This window comes from Parambassis ranga, chromosome 21, assembly GCF_900634625.1.
Source record: "Parambassis ranga chromosome 21, fParRan2.1, whole genome shotgun sequence".
In the NCBI taxonomy this organism is placed as follows: domain Eukaryota; kingdom Metazoa; phylum Chordata; class Actinopteri; family Ambassidae; genus Parambassis; species Parambassis ranga.
In genome coordinates this window covers 9963257-9989759 of record NC_041041.1, presented here as the reverse complement: position 1 = coordinate 9989759, position 26503 = coordinate 9963257, and the positions used below count along the sequence as shown (strand labels likewise).

General features: G+C 42.3%; 2 protein-coding genes across 8 annotated transcripts in view; one reads left to right on the top strand and one right to left on the bottom strand.

Moving 5' to 3' along the window:
• Positions 1-26503, bottom strand: part of LOC114426189 (nectin-4) — a 35045-nt gene that overhangs the window by 2230 nt on the left and 6312 nt on the right. The window contains exons 2-8 of one of the 7 annotated variants that reach the window (XM_028393427.1): positions 26117-26455; positions 25725-26021; positions 24239-24332; positions 17457-17608; positions 16819-16909; positions 16486-16561; positions 13762-16343 (exon numbers count right to left, since the gene is read on the bottom strand). In XM_028393427.1, coding sequence (XP_028249228.1) covers positions 16486-16561; positions 16819-16909; positions 17457-17608; positions 24239-24332; positions 25725-26021; positions 26117-26455 — 1049 coding nt within the window. In that variant the 3' untranslated portion in view covers positions 13762-16343. Of the gene's footprint in view, positions 1-13761; positions 16562-16818; positions 16910-17456; positions 17609-24238; positions 24333-24855; positions 24967-25724; positions 26022-26116; positions 26456-26503 lie in introns of those variants that run through there. The other 6 variants (XM_028393428.1, XM_028393426.1, XM_028393429.1 and 3 more) reach the window with 6 other exon arrangements.
• On the top strand, positions 1748-9241 carry LOC114426194 (uncharacterized). The gene is made up of 6 exons (XM_028393438.1): positions 1748-1788; positions 6471-6557; positions 6749-7054; positions 8529-8640; positions 8732-8762; positions 8844-9241. The coding sequence occupies exons 2-6, from the start codon at positions 6476-6478 to the stop codon at positions 8922-8924; spliced, it is 612 nt and encodes a 203-aa protein (XP_028249239.1). The 5' UTR covers positions 1748-1788; positions 6471-6475; the 3' UTR covers positions 8925-9241.

Genomic DNA, 26503 nt, shown 5'->3' with positions numbered 1-26503 from the left:
CATGAAATATTTAAGGATTTCGGCGCATGTTCGAAGGGATCAAACGTGCGCCTGTATTCCAGACACCTCCACAGTGTTGGTTTTGGGGGTATGATCAAAAGGAGAGAGAGAGAGAGAGAGAGAGGGAGAGAGAGAGAAAAGGCAACTTTGACCCCTTTGTGACCCCCTTAATCACCTCCTCCCACAATGCAACAAAGTGGAATCTGAGCCTCAACGAATCACTGAAAAAAGCATACGACAATATGTTCTGATCAAAGCATGACGCTGGTCCTTTTGTACATCAATGTGACTGGTAATGTAAGACTTTTTGTATCTTAAAAGACATGTTGCATTGCATGTATGTTTGTAAGAAGACATGATTAATCTTTGGGAAGAGAAAAGAAAATTCCTTTTTACTAACTTGTAGTCTTCTTTGCTGATAGATGTGTGGCGGTATCTTCTTTTGGAATGTGAACCAACGCAATAAAAAGTCACACGTGGTCAAGAAGTGTTTTCTCGGTGTTTCTCTGGAAAACGCACACCCACACATGCTAAAAGTAGCAACTCTGTGTCTGATGGTTTAGATAAATGACAGACAAACTTTCCACTCCAAAATTACAACGAAACAAAACAGATTTGGACAGCTGCTGCAGAAAAAATACTGAAACGTAATATTCTCAAGCACTTGTTCGACGTAACAGTTTGTGTAATTTACTTGGTTATATAGATTTATACTTTAAAATTTTTAAATAAGATTTAACTAGATAGAATAGAATAGAATAGAATAGAATAGAATAGAATAGAATAGAATATATTCTATCTATCTAGTTAAATCTTAACTGTTTCCATCCTGGAGTTTTTTTTCTAATCTTATGCTACATTACAGTACTTGTATATTTTGTTAAGTGGAAGAAAGTATAAATGTGTATGTAAAAGTCATACCGTAATTTCTCTATACATTGACACAGTTCTTATTCTGCCCATCGTTTAAATAAGGGCCAAAATATCTCACTTTAAGGTATTGTCATGTTAGAAAAAGATCTAATCTAGGAGCCTGGGTGTGCACAGAAGAGGTGGAGAAGTGAAGCCTCACATCATCACTGTTCTACAAAAACACCTCACTGCTTCTTGGTAGCCTGTCTGATCCATTGGTTGCTGACAATATTACTTCCTCTTTATTTAGCCAACAATAAAGAAGTAAAGAAGTACTTTTGGTGTCTCATCCACTAACATGGGGGCACTGCACTGCAGGGAGCCACCAGGGGGCAGTGGAAGTGAGTGTTTTTGTTTTCACTTGTCGGGAGCTGCCATGCCATTCTTATATATACATATATATATATATATAATACAGCCTATGGTCATAACATAACAAACAAAAAGAGTGCTTAATGATCAACTGCATGTCAATTAAGTCTTGGAGGAAAAATGTGAACATTATATATGTATACACATCCTATAGAAGCAAACATAAGTACAGGCAATTGTGTAAAGAAACCATTGACCTTTGACTTTGTGTTTGCGCATGCGTTGTAGCTCTCATACTATGCCGCGTACTTTTAAAAGTTGACCGCAACACTGCAGATAAAATGTGCTTTTGTCTTCATTTTCCACACAAAGTGGGATGTAATGTCTGTCGCAGGAGCTATGATTTCAAGACTGGACTGTCTGAGATCAGGAAACGACTAGTTTCATCTGAAAGTGTGAGTTCTGCTTTTTGTTTGGATATAAGGATATAACTCATACTGTGATTACTTCGCGGTGACTGGTTGACACGCGCAGAGCGGTGCGGATCTGTGTTGCTCGTTATCGGTAAATATGACGCATTTTTAAAACTAGTTTTCTTTCCTATAATTTGTCATAAACATTTTAACAACACACAAGGTGCTGGCATCTTTACAAAACTAAATGTTTGTTCTTTCTGAGGAAATTTAACAGCCATTAGTTGTAGTTTAAGTTAAACACTTGGACTACTTGACAGGTACCTAGTACCTAACTACTACTATTGTTAGCATGGTAGCTAGGTTGCTAACTGGTTGCGGCCTCAGTGTGAAGCAGAGGGTAGGCCCAGGAAGTACATCGGCCAAAATGCAACAGCATGTTCAACGTCCTCATCTGTGTGGAAAATTAATATTAAAAAATGAATATATTATGGCCAAATTTAAAGAGAAAACATGATTAACAATGATCATTTGTTAATTGTGATCAGGTAGTTTATATGTGGCTGTATTTGTGTGGGACTGTCAGTTCCTCACCCCCAGGAGACCCCCAGAATTTATTTTAACAGTATACGCCACAAATAATGATGTTAATGATAAGAATATATAATAATGTACGCGCATTCTAAGCAGTTATTTTCTGTATCGGATTGTTTCTTGCTGGAGTATTTTTGAACAGGCACATGTGCGGTCACCATGTTGACACCGCTACACCTTTTTCTTGCCATTACAAACTCACGTTGTTATTCTGGTAAACAGATGAACCGAAACGAATGACGAAGATTATCAACGTACATTGGTCAGGAGCAGAGCTCTGTTTTTGAGCCAGGCTGTAAACATGTTTATTTGTGCTGTGACGGTGGCAGTTTTAACGGGGGAGTCTGTGGGGAAATACCGGTCTTTGGAGCCAGCCCACTGCGGCTGCGTGGTGCAAGTTTTAACACTTCCACATTGGCTTCAGGTCTAATAATCGACATGCAATATGTATCTTAAATGTAAGATTTTTTTTCTTTCCTTTTTCCTTTTTAAAACCCTTTCATTTATATGTATTCAGTTTGCTCTAAAATGAATTAACACCACCAGATGGCAGTGTTTCCCACTAGCTATGATGGAAACAATATTCCTGGCTGTAAGTAGGGGTGCACGAACATATTGATAAAAACACTCAATGACAAAATAGTTATGTTATAGTTAAATAATTAAGGTTTATTGATATTATGATTTGCGGAATTAATCTACAAAATGCCTTGCAGCTAAATTGATCAGATAAATGGTAAAATAAAAAAAAAACTGTCCACTAGAGGAAATGTAGTTGTAGACACATTTTAGTTCCTTCCTGCATGAGACACCATACTGATAATATTTAGATTCAAGCAGCAGAACACCTAATCTTTTGACATCTGTTTAGTGTGAAAACTGCAAACTCTGTTTGGTGTGAAAACATTCTGTACAAGATGGTTTGCTCATCTAAATAACCACTGCAAAAAGAGAGGCTTGAAACTAAAATGTTTTATTTCATAAAAGGGTATAGGTTTTTAAGATTAGTATAAGAGTTTCTTCTGTCCATTCAGTGTGTTTTATACTGTACACCAAGAAGTGTCGGCGTTATTTATAGAAACAACTTTGAAGAATGACAAAGAATATGAAACTATTAGTTTTGCTTGGTCTTTGCACACTGTAGCACATACTGGTATACTATGTGTCACTGGTTTATTGTGACATACCATATATAGTCTGGTATGTCTTTGAGGACCACAACATCACCACATCCTACTTGTACTGATAATCGTGACTTTTAGAAAAGTATAAGATCTTTAAGAGCCTTGTGCAATTTTTAGAGAAATCCTGCAAACTCAATGTGAAAACTTTACCAACAGTAAATATTTTGTTAAGATAGGTCATCAAGGTCATGGATGCTTTAGGAGAGGCTGACTCAAGAGCAACAATTCCCATCAAGCTCTTTACTCTGGTTAAACCTTACATTTGTCACAAAGAATGAATTTAAAAACTGTCTGTTCCTGTGTGACTAGACAAAAAGTCGACAAACAGATGCATAACCATGATGCACTCAAAATAAATATGTGTTATCATGGAAAGTTCTATTAATAGCACAGCCTGTAGTGACGCATTGGAACAGAGGTACTCAAAAACTTCAATATGAAGTGCCAAAAAAGAACCTTGATAGAAGACAGTGAACCAAAAATTAATACTACTAAAAATGGTATGGCTGTTTTTATGGTATCATGGTGATGGATGTATGGTTTTATGAATATCAAAGAATGAAGGACTTTTTAAATTTTATTATGAAGCCTCTTGTTGATTTTCACTTTTTGAAGTGTGTTGTTGTGTTTATTCTGAATAAACATGCTGATTTCTGACAGCGTGTTTATTCAGACTTATTGTTACACTATTCATTAAGATAATTGTGAACAAATTTCAGTCATTCAAACATGCACTCTGTTGGGCACGGAGGTACCATACTCCGCGAGAAGTGTGTGTGCACACGGCCCTCCCACGCAGCGCACGTCACACAAAAGGTTGGCAATGCAATGGTGGTTACCTGGCCTAAGAGCCGATAATGCTCAGGGAAGACGAGGTACAGCATGACAATAGATAGAAGATTAGTACAGCTGACTGTAGCAGACCTCTGGTCTGTGTGAATTTAATTCTGTGAACGTGTGGATGACTGTCTGCAATAATACATCCCATCTCCCGGTGTTTAATGTGCGCATCGAGCCACTGTAACGCCGTGATCGATACTGGGATTAGTTTTTATCGCCACCTTTTGGACAGACACTCTCCTCTGTGCGCCGTGTTTCTCTTTCCAGGAGCTGTTTGCCAGCTGCTCATCTAAACTGTCCATTGTCATTGTACTTCCTCCTTCTGTCTGTGTGTTCTGCACCTGAAGAAGCTCTTGCGCTTCACCACATTCATCACGCCCACTAAATTCCGACCAATCACACAATTGTTCTTGCACACCAAAGAAAAAGTTCTGCCCGGGCCATGTGTCCGAGAGAGCTGCAGAACAGGCGCTCCGAGGAAAAAAATGACGTCATTTTGTGGGCGGAATTTCAGCAGCAAGGAGTATGGATCCAGCTTTAGACTCTAACTTGCTTATCTTGCTTAGTAGAACATTCTACTGGGACAGACAAACCTTCAGACTACATGGTATGATACCAAAACACTCTATCCTATCCAGAGTGATGCTTGGCTGAAAACTGCTGGAGGTCAAACAGTCTAAACATAGACTGATAACTCTTAGTCTGAGTTTTGAGAATGTGGAGGAAGAACAGTCGGTTGTTTTAGACCATGCAGATTGTTTCCGACCACCATTTGTTTATTTCTGGTGAAACAATAATGCTGTTGTTAGCCACTCGTGAGAGAGAAAGCTGTCTTTAGTTTCCACAAGATACAAGCGTACTCATTTATGGTTGGTGTGATCTCTTTAAATACCAAACTGGTAAAACAAACAAACAAAAAAAACAAAGTATTATTCTCCCATTGCGTGACCTTTAGCCTACCTGCTTTGTGTTGGACCATATCACAACACAAGCTAGTGAGAAATCTGCCACTGGCTGAGATGTCAGACTGCCTTGTTCAACTTTCATTTGGTATAAGATTTACCTCCACAAATGCAAAACTGTCATGTGAACTGAGGCCTCTAACAACTATGAGTGTGTACATAATATGTGTTGTATGTTGCACAGCATTGACTACCAACCAACGACAACCAACTAGACCTCAAAAAAAAAAAAAGAGACCACCTACGTACATTTCCTGTGTCAAAATTTCTGCTGCATGTGTGGGTGCCTTGGTCAGGATCAAGCCGGTTTTATCTTTCATTATATAGTCTTACACAGTTGGTTATTCTTGTAAATATTGTTAAAAATTGCATTTTTATAGAACAAAACAACGTGGTCAAACAGCGTGTGATACTTTCTACCGGTAAGGAAGTGCAGTTTCTATCTTTATCGTTCAACATTGACCTTAGAGTAGAGGATGTGATCTTATCTGTACATTTCTTAGCTGAGCTCAGCTCAACATTATCTTACATATACCTGTATCTTATATGTAGGATATTTAGTCATGTTTTTCTTTAAATCGAGTATTGCGCCTATGTTTGTCTGTTTGAACTAGAACGAGGAACTGTGTGCTGCTGTGGCTGTAGGTGAACCTGAGCTTTGATTTTGTCACAGTTTGTGGTACATTTTTGATGTAGTTGGTGTGTTACTGTTTGAAAGAGGTTTGCCAAACATTCATCTTGAACTAGTTATTTAGAAGCATAATTATTAATAGGACAATAGGTCTTATTCAGTAGTAGCGTTAGCCCAACAGAGTTTGGATGAAAGTTTACGCTTAGGACTGGTGAGAGTTTTTTTGGCGACTGGCGTAAGATGCTGTGAACCTACTGTAGTGCTGTTAACACACCATACTGCACAATTGGTGCATAGTATGGTGTGTTAACGGCACTATAGTGGGTTCACAGCATCTTACACCAGTTGCCAAAAAAACTCTCACACCATACTACACAATTGATGCATATATGTATATATGGTGCATTGGTGCATATATGTTTATATGCACCAATTGTGTAGTATGGTGTGTTAACAGCACTATAGCTGACTTTACTTGCTAGCGACTCTCATTCTTTAAAACGTATATATACGTTTTAAAGAATGAGAGTCGCTAGCAAGTGAAGTCAGTTAAACACTTTACATTGGCTAAATCATAGGTTCACACAAACGTTATCTTTACTATAAAATTCTTTGCTTCAAGGTGCAATGGAGGATTTTTCCAGATTTTTGTGCATCACTAGGACATTGACTTTCATGTGTTGCGTCTTCTCAGTTTTCTCACTGTCAGGTAAGATGAATATATATATATACATATTATATTACATATAATATATATGTTGGCTGTTCTTACTAACTAACTGCTGTAGCTTCATTCTTATTGTCTCTACAGCTAAAGATGCAAACATATTTATTGAAATGTCAAACAAGGTTAAAATTGTCACACATTGTAATGACATCTGATACATTTTTTTTTCCCAGATGTGAACATCATCTCACAGGAGCTTGGCAGCACAGTGACCCTGCACTGTAACAACAGGTCGCTCGATAAACTCAATCAACTGATGTGGAAAAGGAATGGAGTTCGACTGTTCACTTACAGGCCAGATGAGGAAAAAGTAGACCACAATTTAGAAGTAAGACTGAAGGTGAATATGTCTACATTGGAAAGCCAGTTGTATGCCCTCATTATAGAGAATGCCCAGGATTCTCATACAGGAAACTACACCTGCGAGATGAGCACAAGGTCAGGATTCTGGGAACAGAAGTGGATGCTTATAATTACAGGTGCAGTAATTTGTTCTGTAAATATTATTTTAATCAGAATCTGGAAAAACTTCATTAATTTATGTCCCAGGTGCTCCATGCATGCTCAGAGCAGGTTAGAAATATAAAATAAGATAAAACTTTATTAATCCCGAAGGAAATAAGTTAAAATAGTAAGCAATAAAACTTCTAGTCAAAGATCCAAGTGAGATTCAGTAGTGCATTTCGGTGGGATCAGTCTGGCACTGAAAGTCCTCCTGCACCTCAGCAGTATGTTGTGGAGAGGATGGAAGCTGTTCTCCAGTCATCCCCCGCAGCTGAGACAGCATCTTTCTGTCCAACACTGCTGTCAAGGAGTCCAACTCCACCCCCACAACATCACTGCCTCTTTGTTGAGTATTGAGTCTGTGTCTGCTGCTCTCAGTCTCCTGCCCCAGCACACCACAGCAAACAAAATGGCAAAAACAGACTCATAAAACATCCTCAGCATAGTCCAGCAAATTATAAAGGACCGAAGCCTCCTCAGTAAATAGAGGCCCTTCTTGTAGAGGGCTTCAGGGTCCTTAGTCCAGTCGGCTTTATTGTCCAAAAACACTCCCTGGTATTTATAAACCTCCACAATGTCCACCCTCTGCCCACTGATGAAAAATGGAGTGTCTTGGTCCTCCTCAGGTCCACCACCAGCTCCTTTGTCTTTGCAAAGGAATTTATTTTGTAGCAACAGCAGTTAAGTATAAAGGCAGGAGCAGTGTGTTTTCATGTGAGTACCGGTATACTAGTCTGTGCCCATGCAACCACAGTGACATGCTTTGAAAGAAAGGTGTGAAACAAGTGTTACCCACATATAGAAAATGTCTGTGCTGTGTCTATAAAGACTACCAAATGTGGGGAAATGTGTCTGTACCGAATTTATAATTTAATGGCACTTCTCACATCTGCTGTGTGTATTACTCAGTTATCATAAAGGCAACTCACTGTTTTGTGTGTTTTTATATGTGGAGAAAAGAAGGACCTAACACAGTAGGTGCTTTGTTCTTCACTCAGTGGCCCATTGACATTGATTGATTGCAGTTAAACAAAAGACAATAAGCAGCGCCACAGAGAACTGAGGCAGAAAAAAGTACCTAACATAGCAGCCTTGTTCTCCACCGATCGACACTGATTGATCACAATGACATTGAGTCATCCAAATGAATGCCTTTGCACACTAACCACACTGCTTCAGCTATACTGTACCTGCCCATAAATACACACAGCATATGTCAGCAAAAGAAACTCAAACGCACTAATCTATCCTGTAGGCTCATGCACAAAAGAATCATTCAACTACTGCTCTGGCATTACGAGCATGTTTGCGAAGGCTTTTTGAGATATTTTGAGACCAGGAAGATTTTGTTGATCTTTGTCTAACAGCTTACTCAACAATGATTCTTGTTCGTGCTGTAATGTCACTTTACCGTGTTTTGCTGTGTTTTTGTGTTTCTTTTTCTTTCAGAGAAGGCTAGTAACTTTCAAATACCTTTGACAGCTTTGGCAGCTGTTATTCCCACTGTTTGTATCCTGATCTTTATAATTACTTGTAACAACGTCTGTAAACGGCGTGCAGCGTAAGTTGGCTTGACTCAAACCTAAATATAAGATTCTGTGCTAGTGTGGCATTACACAGCTGGAACTGACACAAAATGTCCTGCTTTACAGAAACGTCATTCGGCCTCCCACTGCAGGAAAGGTAAATATGATAACTGCAATAGGTTGATTGAAACGACCTTCAATGCTGAACATTTACATTTTGTTCTGTTCCCTTTTTCAGGAGGAGACTATTTACGAAAATTGCCTGGAAATTGCTGCTAATCAGCAGAGACATCTGGCTGGCGCACACTCACAAAGCTAGAGCTAGCTCATCTGAACTGCACAAAGAGAAAACCTGGCAAAATGCTTTTATACCTTGTTTAAAATGGCTTTTTTTCTCCTATAATGTACGTAATGATTATGTATGTAATGGAGCATAATCTTTGCTTATATGTGTGTAATGTGTTTAGGTTTTTTTGGCCATGGTGTGGGAAAATTGAAACTCTCACATTAGGCCTCCTGGACGCCTCCCTGGGGAGGTGTTCCGGGCATGTCCCACTGGGAGGAGGCCCCGGGGAAGACCCAGGACGCGGTGGAGAGACTATGTCTCTCGGCTGGCCTGGGAACGCCTCGGGATTCCCCCAGAGGAGCTGGAAGAAGTGTCTGGTGAGAGGGAAGTTTGGGTGTCCCTGCTTAGACTGCTGCCCCCGCGACCCGGCCCCGGATAAGCGGTAGAAGATGGATGGATGGATGGACATTATTTATTTATCGTCCCGTGTGAACTTGCATAGGTGTAAACCATTAGAACTACACAGAAAAACCAGTGTATTCCATTTTGATACCTGAAGACGTCAAGTGTGTGGTATTACAGGCCTGCAATGAGCAGTTGTATTTTATTTCATGTAATTGACATCTGTGAGGCAATTTAAAAGTGAAATAAAAAATTATCCTCAGATGATCAGTTGGGGAAAGTGATTTTGGTATCCAGTCACATCATTGATTCTCCAATTGTTTTACTGGGTGTAGCTACACTGATTTGAAGAAGTATTGGCCATACATCATACAGATGTTTTTATAAGGTTTTATTCCACTCTCCTCCTTCATCAAACTGACTTAGACAGACAATGAACTCCTCATAAACATGGATAGCCAACATAAACAACAACATGCACAACAAATGAAATAAGCACAAACACTGTGCGCCTCTCCAACCGCATGTAGATTAAGGTTTCTCTGGTGTGCATTACTCGCATCAATGCAAGCTGACCCACAACACTTTGGAGTAAAGTAAATCAGTCATCAGCTCTTCATCAATATAAAAATTCAAAATAGGAAATCAAACAATAGCAGGCTTCTTTACAATGCTTCATGCTAACTAAATATTACTTTATCTTCTTGTTTTTAGATTTTTCTGTCATATTTAATATGAACTGTAATTTAAGAATTCATGAATTTCCAGACTTACAGATCTTTCAATGACACAATTTTATGTTACATTTCAGCTTTCAGGGAGTGGGTGCAGGAGATGCTATGTTACAGTTAATAGTAACATAGCATACTACTTTGTACTGTCTTGTTCTGACTTCCTGAAGATAAAATGCAACAGAAACGGAAATGCTGCAATTAGCCTTGCGAAAGAATGTTGGACGTCATCCAGAAACTGAGAACAGTCTATGTCTTTTGGTGATTTTGTTTAAATATTCATTGGTCACTGACCTCAAATTAACCAGCGTGACCTATAGTACAGTAAGAGACATTCTACTACAAGAGGGTTATGAGTAATGTGGCCCTGGTTAGTGTGAACAAAAGTCACCATCATCTATACACATGACTTTCTTTTAGTTGTATCAGTTGTTTAAATAGGCGGAGTCTTGTGTTTTCTTGTGACACCCACGTCCTTCCCTTCACATGGGAAAACAAACTTTTGGTGTTAACCAACTTGATCTATGAGCCACAGTACAGTTTAAAGTCTAGAAAGGCTTGAAAGCGCTAATCCTGAAGTATTTTGAAGTATTTGATTTTCTGTGTTTAATGAAAAAAATGATTGATAATGATAAAAACAAAAGGCAAACATTTGCAACCAGGAGTCTCGAAGCAACAGTAAATGGAATATAACAGTATAGAGCAGGAAAACAACAACACACTATAAATATTAATGCTGTAAAAAAAAAACTAGCTAGCTTCTAAATGCACTTGGTATAGTGTGATGCTTCATGTCTTCATTTCTTATACCTTTTATGTAGGGCTGCAACAAACTTGAATTTTGATACTCGCCAATTATTTTTGTGAGTGTGTGTGTGAGAACACGCTCACCCGCATTTCGATCCCAGGGCCTCTGGTGCCCAAAATGCTGATCATCCTGCTACGCCATGAGAGAATCATCCAAATGACGTCACTAAGGACTCATCGAGTACTAAATTAACTGTCAATGCATTTTGCCCAGAGTACACTCGTTGCAGCCCTACTGGTATGTTTCAATGACACAATGACATGTGTTTACAAAAACTAGAAGAACGATAAAAAATAAAACTGTCAAAGTAAAGCTTGAGTAATATAAAGTATAAGGCCTGCATAATTGCCACACAATTTACACACAAACTAAAGGCATGTCTAATCTATTAATGCTTTTCTTACTACTATCAGGCTATTTATGTAAACTAGTTTCAATCAGAGAATGATGTAGATGCAGGATAGCCTGGCAGTCCAAGCTTTTATATATATATATATATATATATATATATATATATATATATATATATATATATATATATATATATATATATATATATACACATTTTGCAGCCTTGAATATCAGTTTCTGTTAATGCTGTTAGTAGGCTGCTATTCTGGAATCATACTTGTTGGGTAGCAATTTATAAGACAACGTGTAACATCCAAAGTGACTACCTGTACATACTGTAACACTGTAATTGTGAGCATGTTAAAATATAGCTGCCTATTTCCTCTCTCTAAGAGAAAATCCAATGTTATCAGTTTTAGGACAGATTAGTCAGCAGAATCAGCATCAGCAGCAGTGAAGAATGAGTTGAGGTCTATAGGCTATTGATTGGTAATTATAAACAATAAATGCTTAACAGTATGGAATAAAGTTAACCTGACATGGCTTCACTGGACTGTTCTAGTCAGCAAATCGCTAGGGTTACAATGTAACCCTGGTTCTCTGAGTGAAGAGACTACCTCTCTACCCCGTTACATAGTCCATATGTACGGGGAATAACCCCCTTTCCGTTGAGGTACGTGGATATTTCGATTAAGATAAGATAAAACTTTAATCCCATAGGAAATCCTTGTGCCAGAGGTATCAAGTTACATTAAATGCAGTTAAGTATAAGAGTCACTATAATCCAAATCAGAGTACAGTACGCAGTATGAGCACAATATATGATGCATGGATATAAATATGGAGATTCTTTAAGACACACAGACTTGCGCGGCCACGCCCCATGGGTAAGTTACATGTTCCATATGTACGGGGTAGATCTTTAAGACACCCCACGAGGAGATGGTGCAACCCATAGCCCAGTGCATGCCGCAATAGTAGTTGCGTACAGATGTACACTAGGGTTTGGTGGTATTAAGGTATACCGGCAGGGCACACAGGTAGCAACGGTATCATTTTTAATACTGTCAATAAAAAAACATGCAATCCACTTGTATAAAAAATAAGGATCAAATATTAAACATATTTTATTTGATGCCTTGTGTGGTTGAATCTTCAGTTTTACTTCAGTAGTATAATATATTTTACTTTTGGAGAGGTTTGATAAAGTTTATGAACATGACGGGACAGCGTGGAGAAGAGAGAGAGAGAGAGCTATAGTCGCACCTCTGACCTGGTCCCTTAAGAACACTGCTGCACTTTAGAGGACGGGCTAGAGCTGAGATGGTATTTAGTTTCGGAACAGTGTAGGCACAAGCCAACAGTTTGGTGCCACCTGAGCCTACATTTATAATTTTAATTGTTTCCATTAGAAAAACTTCCCAGCGGAAAACGTGACCGCCCGGTTTTCAGTTTACCAGACAAGTGTTTTTATTACCATGCGTAACTTCTAACATAAATACTGCACAAGGCTCTTAACATGATAAAATTACAAAAACAAACAAAAACACATTGGGACTGGCTCATACCAGTCTAATACCGCGGTGTGTCAGTTCGCTATATGCGGTTTAATATAGCCTCATTTAAAACTATATTACCGTATTTTCACGACTATAAGGCGCACCTAAAAGTCTAAAATTTTCTCAAAAGTCGGCCGTGCGCCTAATATTCTGGTGCGCCTTAAGTATGGGTTGAGTACCAGACACAGGGACATGATAAGTAAACTACGTACGCTGGCAGCAATTCACCAATCAGCTGAACGCTACAATACAGGCGCAGCAACTTCCAGCGGATTACAAAGAAAAGCTGGCAGGCTTCCGCGCCTACTGCAGTGATTAGCCAGAGAATATTGCCAGCAAAAACATCCAGGCCAGCCACATCACCAACATGGATGAGGTCCCCCTCACTTTCGACATCCCCATGAACCAAACTGTGGAGAGAACGGGGACCAGCACGGTAGCAATACGGACCACGGGGCACGAGAAGTCAGCGTTCACTGTTGTACTCAGTTGCCATGGTAATGGACAGAAACTGGTTTTTAAGAGGAAGACGCTGCCTAAAGAAAAGTTTCCAGCCGGAGTCATCGTGAATGCCGATCTAAAGGGCTGGATGGACGAGGAGAAAATGAGAGCGTGGCTCAGGGAGGTTTATGTAAAGAGACCAGATGTTTTTTTTCCACGCATCACTCTTGCTGCTGATCTGCAACTTCACGTGTGCCCGTCTCACCGCCGGTGTAAAAAAACCAGGTGAAGCAGATGAATTCAGAGCTTGCCGTAGTCCCGGGAGGGTTAACCGGCAACGTGTGTGACTGTGACTCTGACAGTGATGAGCGGGAAGCTGGCAGGTTTGAACTCGCGCAGTTGTTTCCTGTTTATTGTACATTGTTGTAATAAATGTTCTGTAGAGTCAGCCACTGGTAAGGATGAATTAGGAATCACTGTGGTGCATCTGATTAAAATGTGGGACAAAGTATATCCGAAGATGGTCTTTATTTATTAATAAAGTGTAAACATAAAGTTCCTCACTGATATCCAGCCGGTTTTTACTGAATCGCTGCTGATAGAGATGTGAGCGGCTTGCGGAGGATGCGGAGCGGTTTCCTGGGTTTTCACTTCTGCAGCGCAACGTAACTCTCTGTTTTAAAGATCACACACAGGCGCGGCAGCAAAACAGAAAATTGTACATACACATTTCAAATTGTTATGCAGAATAACATGCGAGTAACAAACCAATCAGCTGCATCTGTATTATATAATTATTATTATATGCATACGCTATATAAGCGAGTAATCAAACTATATACAAAGTCGTTCCTTCATAACAATAAAGTTCAACTTAACTCACTGTTTTGCTCCCGTTACCTTTTTATGTAAGTACCGGTATGTTTTAGCGTAGCATAGTATAATACCGTGTGCCTTATGTATGTGTCGAATACAGAAATAGACCCTGTAATTGAGACTGCGCCTTATAATGCGGTGCGCCTTATGGTCGCGGTACGGTAACTAAAAAAGATCGCTTGACATGTTTCAGGCAGTTTCTAATGCACTTTACCTGCTGTGAATTGTAGGCTACAGCAGCTGAATTAAAATCAAACGTGCACGGTGTCTCTGCAACTTGAAATGAGTGTATGCGCTGTTTCGATGGGGCGCTGCAGACACACACCCCTCTCTCTCTCTCTGCAGGCAATTGAAGGCGGCACCACGCAAGCAGGGTAGATTTAGCTGCGCAAAGCGGAGAACCCTTAAGAATATGGGCAGCACGGCCACTCAGACCCGCAAGGTGCAGGGTAGAGGTGGAGAAAGCATCGAAAAAGGGGACCACGCAAGCACTCATTTTATCTGAAATGAAGAACTTGCATGCTGGGAGAAGTGATGGCAAATGTTGCGCACTTGCACTCTCCTCCGCGCTGTCACGTCATGTTCATAAACTTTATCAAACGTCTAAGTAAAATATAAGTAAACTATATTATACTACTGGAGTAAAACTGAAGATTCAACCACACAAGGCATTAAATAAAATATGTTTAATATTTGATCCTTACCTTCTATATAAGTACATTGCATTTTTTTTAATTGACGGTAATAAAAATGATACCGTCGCTACCTGTGTGCCGGGGCAAAGTGAGCATGGTGACTGGGGGGAAGGGCACCCCAGGCCAGTGCAGGCCCCCTGGGTAAGGTCCACTGTGTGTTGTGCAGCCCGCCAGGGCCCAGACGGGGAACAAAATCAGCTGACGGGTATCCAGGTCAGGGGAGAGGGAGAATGACCTTAGCTCCATCAATCGGCCAGATGATATGCTGTCCGTGCCGGCGGCAAAAGGCCGGGTGTAGGAAGGAAGGACGTGCTTAGGACGTGCTTAGGAGAAAACTGCAGCGGGTCCCATATTAAGAAATTAATTAAATTAAGAAACCTTTATTAGTCCCACAATGGGGAAATTGCTTAAGGCAGCCCAGCAAAGAGTGCCATACACCAGTGGGTACACTGGAGGCTATGAGGGTAAAGTGTCTTGCCCAAGGACACACAACACTAGGGAGGAGTTGGGATCAAACCACCAACCTTCCGGTTATTGGACAACCCTGCTATACCACTGAGCCACTGCTGCCCCATATGCTGACAGCGCATGGAATTCCTTTACGCAGCTGGCAGTGTCGCAGCTAACAGGAAGGCAGGTTAAACAGATATCCTTCCCAGGTCAGCCTCTGCTAGAGTCCCAAACTCGCAGCACCACGAGCAATACACCAGGCAACAGCACCCAACTGGGCGGCACCCCAGCACGTAAGCTGCGCAACGCAGCAATATGCCAGGGAAGTCGCCGCGGCTATCCGAGTTAAGTAGCCATGTGTGGTGCGTTAGCTCACAGCACCACAAGCGATACACTAGACAACAGGAGGAGAGAATGAAAGGGAAGAGCAACAGCAATCGTGAGAAGCTGCCCAGAGGACAGGCGCCCTATCTGACACAAGTCAGCAGATATATGCTATTTACTCTGTTATTTGTTCTGTATGCCGAGTGTCACACTGCACCTACTACGGTGGAGATCAAACAATCACTGATTCCACGCCTGCATGGGTCCTTTGTAACCTACCCATGGGGCGTGGCCGGGCAAGCCGGTGTGTCTTAAAGAAATATCCATGTACCTCAACGGAAAGAGGGTTAGATGTAGACAGATAGTCTGGAGACGATAGAGAACTACTTTTGAAACAACACTTATTTCAGTCTTTGCTGTATTAGATAAGTATTAGTTAAGAGTTAGTAACACTTCAATCTTGACCTTTGATGATCTTGAATGTCATCACCTTGTGTTGATTACATCAGAATGTGTACATAATGAGATCTGTCCAGGTCAAAGAGCAGCAAAAACTTTTGTTTGTAGATTTTCCTTATTTTTTTTCCTTCTTTGAACAAACTTCTTAATTTCTACAGTTTGTTATTTTTTTTTCTGGGAGTCTGCTATAAGCCACACAGAAACCACACAGCGCATGGTTTCTCAGAGTAACTTGATAATCCTTTGTTACTGTCAGTTAAAGCCGTTGGCTGTGGTGGAAACAAAAAGGATACAGATCTCTGTGCCTTCCAAACAGACACCCTGAACAAAAGGCTGTTAAGACTCTCTCACACTTCCTGTGGAAATGATAAATCTAATTGTAATTTGACAGTTAACATACCACAGTTACCATATAACCGTACTTCTTTCTGGGGTGTGTGTGAGAGAGAGAGAGAGAGAGAGAGAAAGATATTTTACATTACATAAAGTTGTATGTACCTAAATATTAGTATCTGCTTCTCCCGGAGCTTCTTCAGGCTCTGATGTGGGAACCCTCTGTGGGGATTCTTCATTCCTGCAGAATAAAGTGTTGGAAGGATTAATTACAGATTATAAAGTGCACTTAAATGTATTCTTATATAAATCAATATTATTAGTAGTAATATTTAGGTATAAATAGAACTTACCTTAAAGTGAAGATTTTAATGAATGAATAATGAATAAAGAGAGTTCCAAAAACATTTTCCTTATGGGATAATCTGTTATTATTTGTTACCATATTTGAAATACCACCTGTTTAACTCAACACATTGCATGTATAGTTTTGATTACCTTAAAAATTTAAAGTAGTAGACGACAGCGGCAACAACACAACTGGCAATCAGAGCAAGACCAAAAATGACCCAACAAACAGTGCAGGAACCTGAAAGGTAGTAAAACAAGTATGTGAGATACAGATAGATGTATGGTATGCTATACTATTTCTGTTCTTGTTGTATTTTGGATGAAGTTATTTTTGGTGGTGTTATCACAATGTGGTACTATGGTACTCTTTGCAGACAGACAAAAGACATAAGGCTTTCCCAAAGCTTTTAAGTCACAAATACATTCAAGAATAAAACCAAACCTCTCTATTCCTAAATGTTTCCCACATTTTCTGTGAGCAGTACACCATTAGATGTAAAGTCAGCATAATAAACCTATCACCCTCCAGGAGATAAAGGTTCTTTCATCAGACACCACTGTGTCTGCAGTGTCCTTGAAGCATATAAGAAAAACAATCTCACAGCTTCTTCTGAACTCTTAAAACTTTTGTCTATTTTAGTCTAGTCTCTAGACTGAAGGGGTAACTTGAGTTTAGTGGTGTGAACCACTCCCTCTGAAAGAATGTGTGCCCGCCCACATTCTTTCAGAGGGAGTGGTTCATGGTATTATTTCTATGTACTGCTAAAAATAAAAACAAAGCTCACCTGAAGGCACGTGCACATAGAGTTGGCTGTGTTTTTTTCCATATTGATTAGATGCTTCACACTGATAGAGGCCATTCAGATCAGAGGAAATACTCTGCAACTTCAGCTTTCCACCATCTGCTTCTGCTGACTGAGGCAAAGGCCCGTCAGATCTGGACAAATGGACATAAAAGGCAAAGCAGATACTTATCAGCATGTTAGTAATCTGCCTAATGTGCAGTGTTGCATCGTGTATTCTGAGGTAAACAACCGCCTACAGGGTATGTGACTAGTTTCTCCACTTGTCATGCAGTTGTTCAGTTTTCCAAAACACAGGCCATTTATAACAACTGTTCTTTATGTCATAATATCTTTCTTGACACATGTTTTCCCCCTCAAACAAAAATATCTTGGTGAACAAGGTTTGAACAGTCCCCCCAGGATTTTGCAGGCCTGTTGTGACATTGCAGCCTCCTTCAAAAAACCTGGGATGAAATTTGCAGAGTTTTTAGATGCTTGCTGCAAGCAAGAATGCAGTATCAATAACAAAAAAAACATTTTGATCCACTTCCATGCAGAATGCTTGGATACTGCTTCTCTTAAAGACTAGGAATTACTGCAGTTAAAGCTTCGCAGTAACCACTCCTACAAATCTGTGTGAATGTGTTACCCTTTTAGAGAGGTGAAGTGATGCATAAAATGGCCAGCATTCAACATACCTTTCTTGAGTGTCCAGACAAGTCTGAGTCAGTCCACTCTCAAATATCTGTTTTTCTGGTTTCCTTTTATTCACATTTAATTAAATGTGTGTTGCTGTCATGTTTATGTCATGACCTGGTGTTTATTTATGGTTTTGTTTTCCTTGTTTTGGGTTTTTAGTTTAATCTGTGTTTAGTTATTGTTATTTTCCTGTAGTTCTGGTGTTTTGTTTCCTTGGGTTTGTGTTTGTGTCTAGTTGTCTAGTCTTGTTTTGTGTGTCTAGTTGTCTAGTCTTGTTTTGTGTTTCTAGTTGTCTAGTCTTGTTTTGTGTTTCTAGTTGTCTCGTCTTGTTTTGTGTTTCCTGTTTTACTTTGGTAGTCCTGTCCTCCCTGTGTATTGTCTTGAGTTTTGCTCCTGGGTTTTCCCTCCTTGTTGATTACCAGCCCTGCCCTCATGTGTGTCACCTGTGCCTCGTTGTCTTCCCTGGTCCCTTTGTATATAGTCTGTGTCTTCCCCTTTGTCCTTGCTAGTTCGTCTCGTCTGGTGTAGGGTTTGTTTGTTTCATGTCTCGTCCATGCCATGCCATGACATGCCTAGATCCTCGCCTACCATGCCATGTATTTCTGCCTGACCTCGGGGTGCTTCAGGTAGTTGCCTTGTTCATGCCTTGTATTTTTGCTTTTGCCGTTCATGCTATTGCCTGTTTTTCTGGATCTGGTTTTTGCCACGCTAAGTGTGATTTTTCGTTAGTTACTTTGGACTCTCCTTTTTGACCACGCTAGTGTGATTTTTAGTTTTGTATTGTTTTGCCCTCCTGGCCTTTAAATAAAAGACTCTTTTGGATTTTAACCGCTCTGCGTCCTGCAACTGTGTCCTCACCTCCTTACACAAACCCTGACAGTACGAACTAGCCACTATGGACACAGCAGGCACAGAAGTGGTTACATCGGCTGCCTTTAGCCGCGGCCCAGAGTTTGCGCCATACGAACTGGTGATCCTCTGGAGCCAGGCCAACCAGCTTAGGAGGAAGCTCCAAGCTGAGCTCGACCGGGTGGATCACCTGCCCTCACCTCCCGCGGACAGGAGGGAGGTGAGGCAGTTGGTGGACCAGAGGATTTCACTTCTGCAGCAGCTGGGGGAGCTGTGGAACCTTAAGCAACAGCTCAGAGCCCAGATGGATCTAGCGTTGAGCGCTAACCCTTGGCTCCACCTCCATTATGCCAGGGCGTTCACGGACATGGAGGAGTTCCCGGCGCCTGTGGCCCCCATGCTGCCCCCCTGGTTTCCCCGCCCAGTCCTCGACCCAGCCCCAACTCCTGAGGGCGGGCTCCAGATGACGTCATCCCTTCCGGTGCCGCCAGAGGGCGGGCTCCAGATGACGCCATCCCTTCCGGGGCCGCCCAGGGGCGGGCTCCAGATGTCGTCATCCCTTCCGGTGCCGCCAGAGGGCGGGCTCCAGATGACGCCATCCCTTCCGGTGCCGCCCAGGGGCGGGCACAAGATGTCGTCATCCCTTCCGGTGCCGCCAGAGGGCGGGCTCCAGATGACGTCATCCCTTCCGGTGCCGCCAGAGGGCGGGCTCCAGATGACGCCATCCCTTCCGGGGCCGCCCAGGGGCGGGCTCCAGATGTCGTCATCCCTTCCGGTGCCGCCAGAGGGCGGGCTCCAGATGTCGTCATCCCTTCCGGTGCCGCCAGAGGGCGGGCTCCAGATGACGCCATCCCTTCCGGGGCCGCCAGGGGGCGGGCTCCAGACGGCGGCGTCGCTCCCCCCGCCTCGGCCAGAGGGCGGGCTCCAGACGGCGGCGTCGCTCCCCCCGCCTCGGCCAGAGGGCGGGCTCCAGACGACGTCATCGCTCCCCCCGCCTCGGCCAGAGGGCGGGCTCCAGACGATGCCACCTGCCCCAGAGACCTCCAGTGCCCCCCGCAGAGGACTACCTGCCAAGACAGGGGTGGCAGAGACACTGGAGGTCACCTGTCTGGATGCTGGGGGTGCATCCAGCCTTGACCCTGGAGGGTCATCAGATCTGGGTCCACGCCCTGACCCAGAGGGACTCTCAGCCCCAGCGACTGGTCCAGCCTCTGGGGAACCCCCAACTCTGGCTTCCAGCCCTGATCCTGAGGGGTCCCCAGCCTTTGGTTCTTGTCGGGACCCTGGAGGGTCCCCTGCTCTGGTTTCCTGTCGGGACCCTGGAGGGTCCCCTGCTCTGGTTTCCTGTCGGGACCCTGGAGGGTCCCCTGCTCTGGTTTCCTGTCGGGACCCTGGAGGGTCCCCTGCTTCGTCTTCGTCTCTGGCTTCCTGTCGGGACCCTGGAGGGTCCCCTGCTTCGTCTTCGTCTCTGGCTTCCTGTCGGGACCCTGGAGGGTCCCCTGCTTCGTCTTCGTCTCTGGCTTCCTGTCGGGACCCTGGAGGGTCCCCTGCTTCGTCTCTGGCTTCCTGTCTGGACCCTGGAGGGTCTTCTGCTTCGTCTTCGGCTCTGGCTTCCTGTCGGGACCCTGGAGGGTCCCCTGTTTCGTCTTCGTCTCTGGCTTCCTGTCGGGACCCTGGAGGGTCCCCTGCTTCGTCTCTGGCTTCCTGTCTGGACCCTGGAGGGTCCCCTGCTTCGTCTTCGTCTCTGGCTTCCTGTCGGGACCCTGGAGGGTCCCCTGCTTCGGCTCTGGCTTCCTGTCTGGACCCTGGAGGGTCTTCTGCTTCGTCTTCGGCTCTGGCTTCCTGTCTGGACAGTGGAGGGTCTTCTGCTTCGTCTTCGGCGCTGGTGTTCTGCCCGGACCCCGGAGGGTCCGCGGCCTCGTCCTCGCTGGTGTTCTGCCCGGACCCCGGAGGGTCCGCGGCCTCGTCATCGCTGGTGGTCTTCCGCCCGGACCCCGGAGGGTCCGCGTCTCCATCGCTGGTGGTCTCCCGCCCGGACCCCGGAGGGTCCGCGTCTCCATCGCTGGTGGTCTTCCGCCCGGACCCCGGAGGGCCCGCGTCTCCATCGCTGGTGGTCTTCCGCCCGGACCCCGGAGGGTCCTCAGCCATGTCCATGCTGTGCTTCCGCCCGGACCCTGGAGGGTCCTCAGCCATGTCCATGCTGTGCTTCCGCCCGGACCCCGGAGGGTCCCTGTCCCCTCCATTTCTGACTCTGCCCCCCAAGCACCCCAGACTCTCGTTTTACGGGACCTTTGTCTCCGTTGCCCCTGTTGGCCCATGGCCGGGGCCTTCATGAACTCTGGGACTTTGAGTTATTTTGATTCATTTCTGAGACCTTGAACTCTAGCTCCCTGTGTTTTTATTTGGACCCTTGTTTTGTGTTTTTAGGAACGTCTGGGAGCCGTTCCTTGAAGGGGGGTTCTGTCATGACCTGGTGTTTATTTATGGTTTTGTTTTCCTTGTTTTGGGTTTTTAGTTTAATCTGTGTTTAGTTATTGTTGTTTTCCTGTAGTTCTGGTGTTTTGTTTCCTTGGGTTTGTGTTTGTGTCTAGTTGTCTAGTCTTGTTTTGTGTGTCTAGTTGTCTAGTCTTGTTTTGTGTTTCTAGTTGTCTAGTCTTGTTTTGTGTTTCTAGTTGTCTAGTCTTGTTTTGTGTTTCTAGTTGTCTCGTCTTGTTTTGTGTTTCCTGTTTTACTTTGGTAGTCCTGTCCTCCCTGTGTATTGTCTTGAGTTTTGCTCCTGGGTTTTCCCTCCTTGTTGATTACCAGCCCTGCCCTCATGTGTGTCACCTGTGCCTCGTTGTCTTCCCTGGTCCCTTTGTATATAGTCTGTGTCTTCCCCTTTGTCCTTGCTAGTTCGTCTCGTCTGGTGTAGGGTTTGTTTGTTTCATGTCTCGTCCATGCCATGCCATGCCATGCCTAGATCCTCGCCTACCATGCCATGTATTTCTGCCTGACCTCGGGGTGCTTCAGGTAGTTGCCTTGTTCATGCCTTGTATTTTTGCTTTTGCCGTTCATGCTATTGCCTGTTTTTCTGGATCTGGTTTTTGCCACGCTAAGTGTGATTTTTCGTTAGTTACTTTGGACTCTCCTTTTTGACCACGCTAGTGTGATTTTTAGTTTTGTATTGTTTTGCCCTCCTGGCCTTTAAATAAAAGACTCTTTTGGATTTTAACCGCTCTGCGTCCTGCAACTGTGTCCTCACCTCCTTACACAAACCCTGACAGTTTAATGTTAAGTTATAGTTTTAGAAACAGTAAAATAAAATAATAAAATCATTGATAGCAAAACATGCAATTTAACTGCTTCGGACTTCTTTTCCTGCAGACCTGGCCTCACTAGCGAGTTCTTTACTATCTTGTTTGTTTTTCAACATTTGTTTTTACTGAATTGTGGTTGACACATTATTTTTCTGTACGTTCTTTGGCTCAGCATATCTTCAGAATGCATGGGCCGATTCAAACCATTCAAACGTCAAAAGATTCAGCTCATTCAGGACATGTGTGGAAACCGTCAATAATAACTGCAAACATTATAATATTAAATTAAACATTTTCCATGTCTTCGGTTGGCTCAGCATAACTTCAGAATGCATGGGCCGATTCAAACCAGTCAAACATCAAAAGATTCAGCTCATTCAGGACAAACCGTCAATAATAATTGCAAATATTCAAATGACCGAGGACTTTTGAGGTCTCCTCTTCTGTTACCATGGTGACAGACTGATGCTACTTTCAGCTCCGTCTTCAAATGGCGGCTCACAGGTTCAGGTTGCCATGGATGCATGGTTGTCATGCATCCAAAATCTCCTCTTTTTACTATTTTATATATTTTATTTTCTATTTTCATGAGGAAAAAAAAATAAAAGATGTCTCCTGCGTTGAACTGAGAGGTCTCAGAGGAGCTGGAGGAGAAAACAGTCATTCAGTCATGCAGTTTCTATTAGGGCCCTGTTATAATATACAATGCTTGTATAATATTATTATACAAGCATTCTATAAATACTCTCCCACAGCTGTATTGCAGAAGCAAATCCTCAACCTTAGAAATCTAACCATGTCTCGGGTTAGGAAATCCTAAATAGTGCTTCCTAATGATCTATCATCAGCTATTAAGTGTTAAGCCTGTTACCTAGTTACAATCGTTATTCCTGGTGAGTCCTCCTCCTTTGCTGAACCTTTTATGTCCAACTATGGCGGCCCCCTGACCAGGAGCAACACATACCGTACACGCTTTCAGAGCATTAGAACCACCTGTGTGACAGTCTGTTCTCTTTGCTGCTGTGGTGTCCTGGAAAGCTAAAAAGTTAAAATAATTGAATTAAACTACAACATTCCTACTGTATGAAAAAGCATAGATTTCAAACTGTTAATTTGCCATGGTCATCCAAATAAATTTAAGTGAAGAGTTAAGTTCTCAATACAAAAACATGTCTCCAAAATATTTTGCATGATCTGCAGTGAACTCTGGAACCGTTGGTCTCAAAGTGCTGCGTCTATATTCAGAAAGAGAAAGCTGCATGCCGGAGGAAACCTGTCAAACTGTTCATTAAGCAAAAGTAATTAATGAAGTTGTTTGGCCACAGTAACACTAGACATGAGAAGCGCACCTCATAAAGCCTGTGAAGTACAGTCCAATGAATTGGAAATAATATACTGTATTTAAACATTAACCCAGAGCAGTTCTTATAGGATAAGTATAGTTTACTTATTCATAGTAAACATGTAAGGAGTACTTTTGATGATGCTGATTCACAAAGTTTGTTTTTATACAAATACCAGTACACACACACACACACACACACATATATTTATGTATATATATATATATATATATATATATTATTAATATATATTATATAAATGTGTTACCTACCTAAATTATAAGTTTAACAGATGTTCCACTAAATAAATAAACCATGACAGTGAATGTGGAAACCAACTGCAGTAGTGTACAGTGAGATCAACTTGGAAGCGCAAGATACAGTATGTCAACATCATTAATTAATAATAATAATATTTATATATAATAATAATATTTAATAATAATTAATTTGATTAATAGCATGGCTCTTTCATCACAGTACCCCTGGGAATGGCAAACAGTGCTTCGGAACAGTGTTTTCAGATAAGTGATAAAAAATAATCTTGTTTAGTTAAGAATATGTAAACTAAAAGGAGTTATTCAAATAGCACTACCTGCTCCATGTAACATTTGCATCTGGGTTAGCTTCAGTCAGGCATTCAAATGTGTCTTGGTCTCGTTCAACAATCTTCGCTTCCACAGGAGGAACTGCAGAAAAAAAACAGGAGACAGAGTGGTGTTATTCAGAAAATGTGGTTTTGGCAGAAACAAATGCAAAATAAAGTACCGGTACTGTTTCTCCTACACTTAAATACAATAGTCAAAGACATCATGCTGCAGTTTTCCATTCCACATTATAAAGGACTGAAACAATATCTATCCGCCCAGAGCTGGCCTGTAGGCAGGAAGCAACTGAAACCCTCTGCACCACTTGAAGGGGAATTCCATTAGAAACAAAACAGTAGATGTCCTGGGGATTGAGTAATATGCACTACCAAGCCCTTCAGTGCAACCGCTGTCCTACAAGCAAACAAAAAGTGTCTCATCCATAGTTAACAAGTGATAACATTAACATGGATCCGCTTTGTCCTGTAGCACAGGGTCAGACAGGGCTGGAATGCATCAAAGCTATCAGTTGGTGAGAGGGTGGGGTAAACCCTGGACAGGTCAACTTATATGACTGGGAAAACTAAAGCTTAAATAGAAGACATATGTCAGAAAGTGTGGCTACCTCTTTCTTTCACCGTAGATGTGTCTGCTCCCATGTTCTCAAGAAAACCATCTAACTTTGTTCTCCAGGTATTATTTTGTTATGACTCTTGCCATTTTGTCTTCATTAGATATGCAAGTCCTTTTGCAACCTTTATGTGGAAACACAATGTAGAGTAACCCAATCAGGAGACCGAGTAATGATACCATAGACAATGGGTGTGGATCATCTGTGTGGTGGCTGGTGTGATGACATCTGTTTGCTCTCCTACTCACTGTAATCACATATACTTTATTTTAATACAACCAACAGCTGTCTGAGTTCATAAACCTTTCTGTGTCTGCTGTCAAAAGAAAATAGCTGAACTCCAACCTGTCTTCATGTCATATTACCTTAACTTCCATCTATTTCAACATCATCTGAAAAACACACCAAACAATGGCATTCCTGTAATGCTATATTTCTAAATTAAATCACTCATCACTCACAGGAAGAATCTAAAACCATTTTCTTCACGGACACAGCACACAACCTCTGCCTTGGCCTCAATAGACTGGTGACTGTTTTTTCCTCTCTAAGACAGGTTATACTCTTTGACCTAACATATTCAAAGTGAAACCAAAAACTAGTAACAGGCTTTAGCACTGCAAGGGACCACCTCACAGTCTGGAGAGCAAAGACAGACCTAGCAGCTAGTAGCTAAAAAAGAGGCTGTTGACTGAACAAGTACACCAGGAGAACAGAGTAAACAATGATCAGTATTTGAACCACATCTGACTCATCTGTTTGTTACTCCCAGGGTGTAACAGCTCTTAATATTTAAAAATGCCTAAAACTGATACGAATCAACACAAATAATCAACGTCATTAGCAAATGATGACAGACTTACAGTAGATTTGTATGGTGAAGTCTTGGGATATTTCTGGTGCTTCACTTTTGACAACACACCGGACCTTTTGTCTGTTAATTTCTTTGGTGGGAACTCCCAACAGTGAGCTGATTGTTGTAGTTGTATCGTTGCCATTTTGGGTGGAGCTCCTCGTGGCTCTCACTTTGTCTCCCAGTGAACCTGTTATCCAGGACACCTCTGCAGGAGGCCTGGAACCTGCAGCTGTACAAGTAGCAAGGAGACGCTCTTCCTTTCCCTCAAGTGGGTATTCATCCTTCACACTTACTGATGGAAGCACTAGGAGAGAACACACAAGAAACAGCTAACAAGATCTGTCTCTCCTACATACAAAAACACCACATTCAGAATATGGTGAATATAAAGTGTAATACCAAAAATAGTTAGAGGTATTTCTGTCTTGTGATTTCCACTGGGGAACACAGTGAAAATGCAGGTGTAGACCCCTTCATCCTTCAGTAACACATTGGTTAACTGGAGTGTTCCATTGTTGTCCTTAAAACTCCCAATGAATTGAAATCGTCTGTCATTTCCATTGACAAACACTGGCCCACTTGTTTGGATGGTGTAGAAGTTGTCAGTCTGGACTTTCTCTCTTGTCTTCCGCTGCCATGATATCTGGTGCAGGGGCTCCGCTGTATCAATGAGCTTGCAGGGTAGGACAGCGGTTCCTCCCAGCACCACCCTCACGCTTCCACCAATCACCTGTAGAGCTGTGTGTGTGTGGGGGGGGGGGGGGGTGACATTTTATCAGGTTAGCT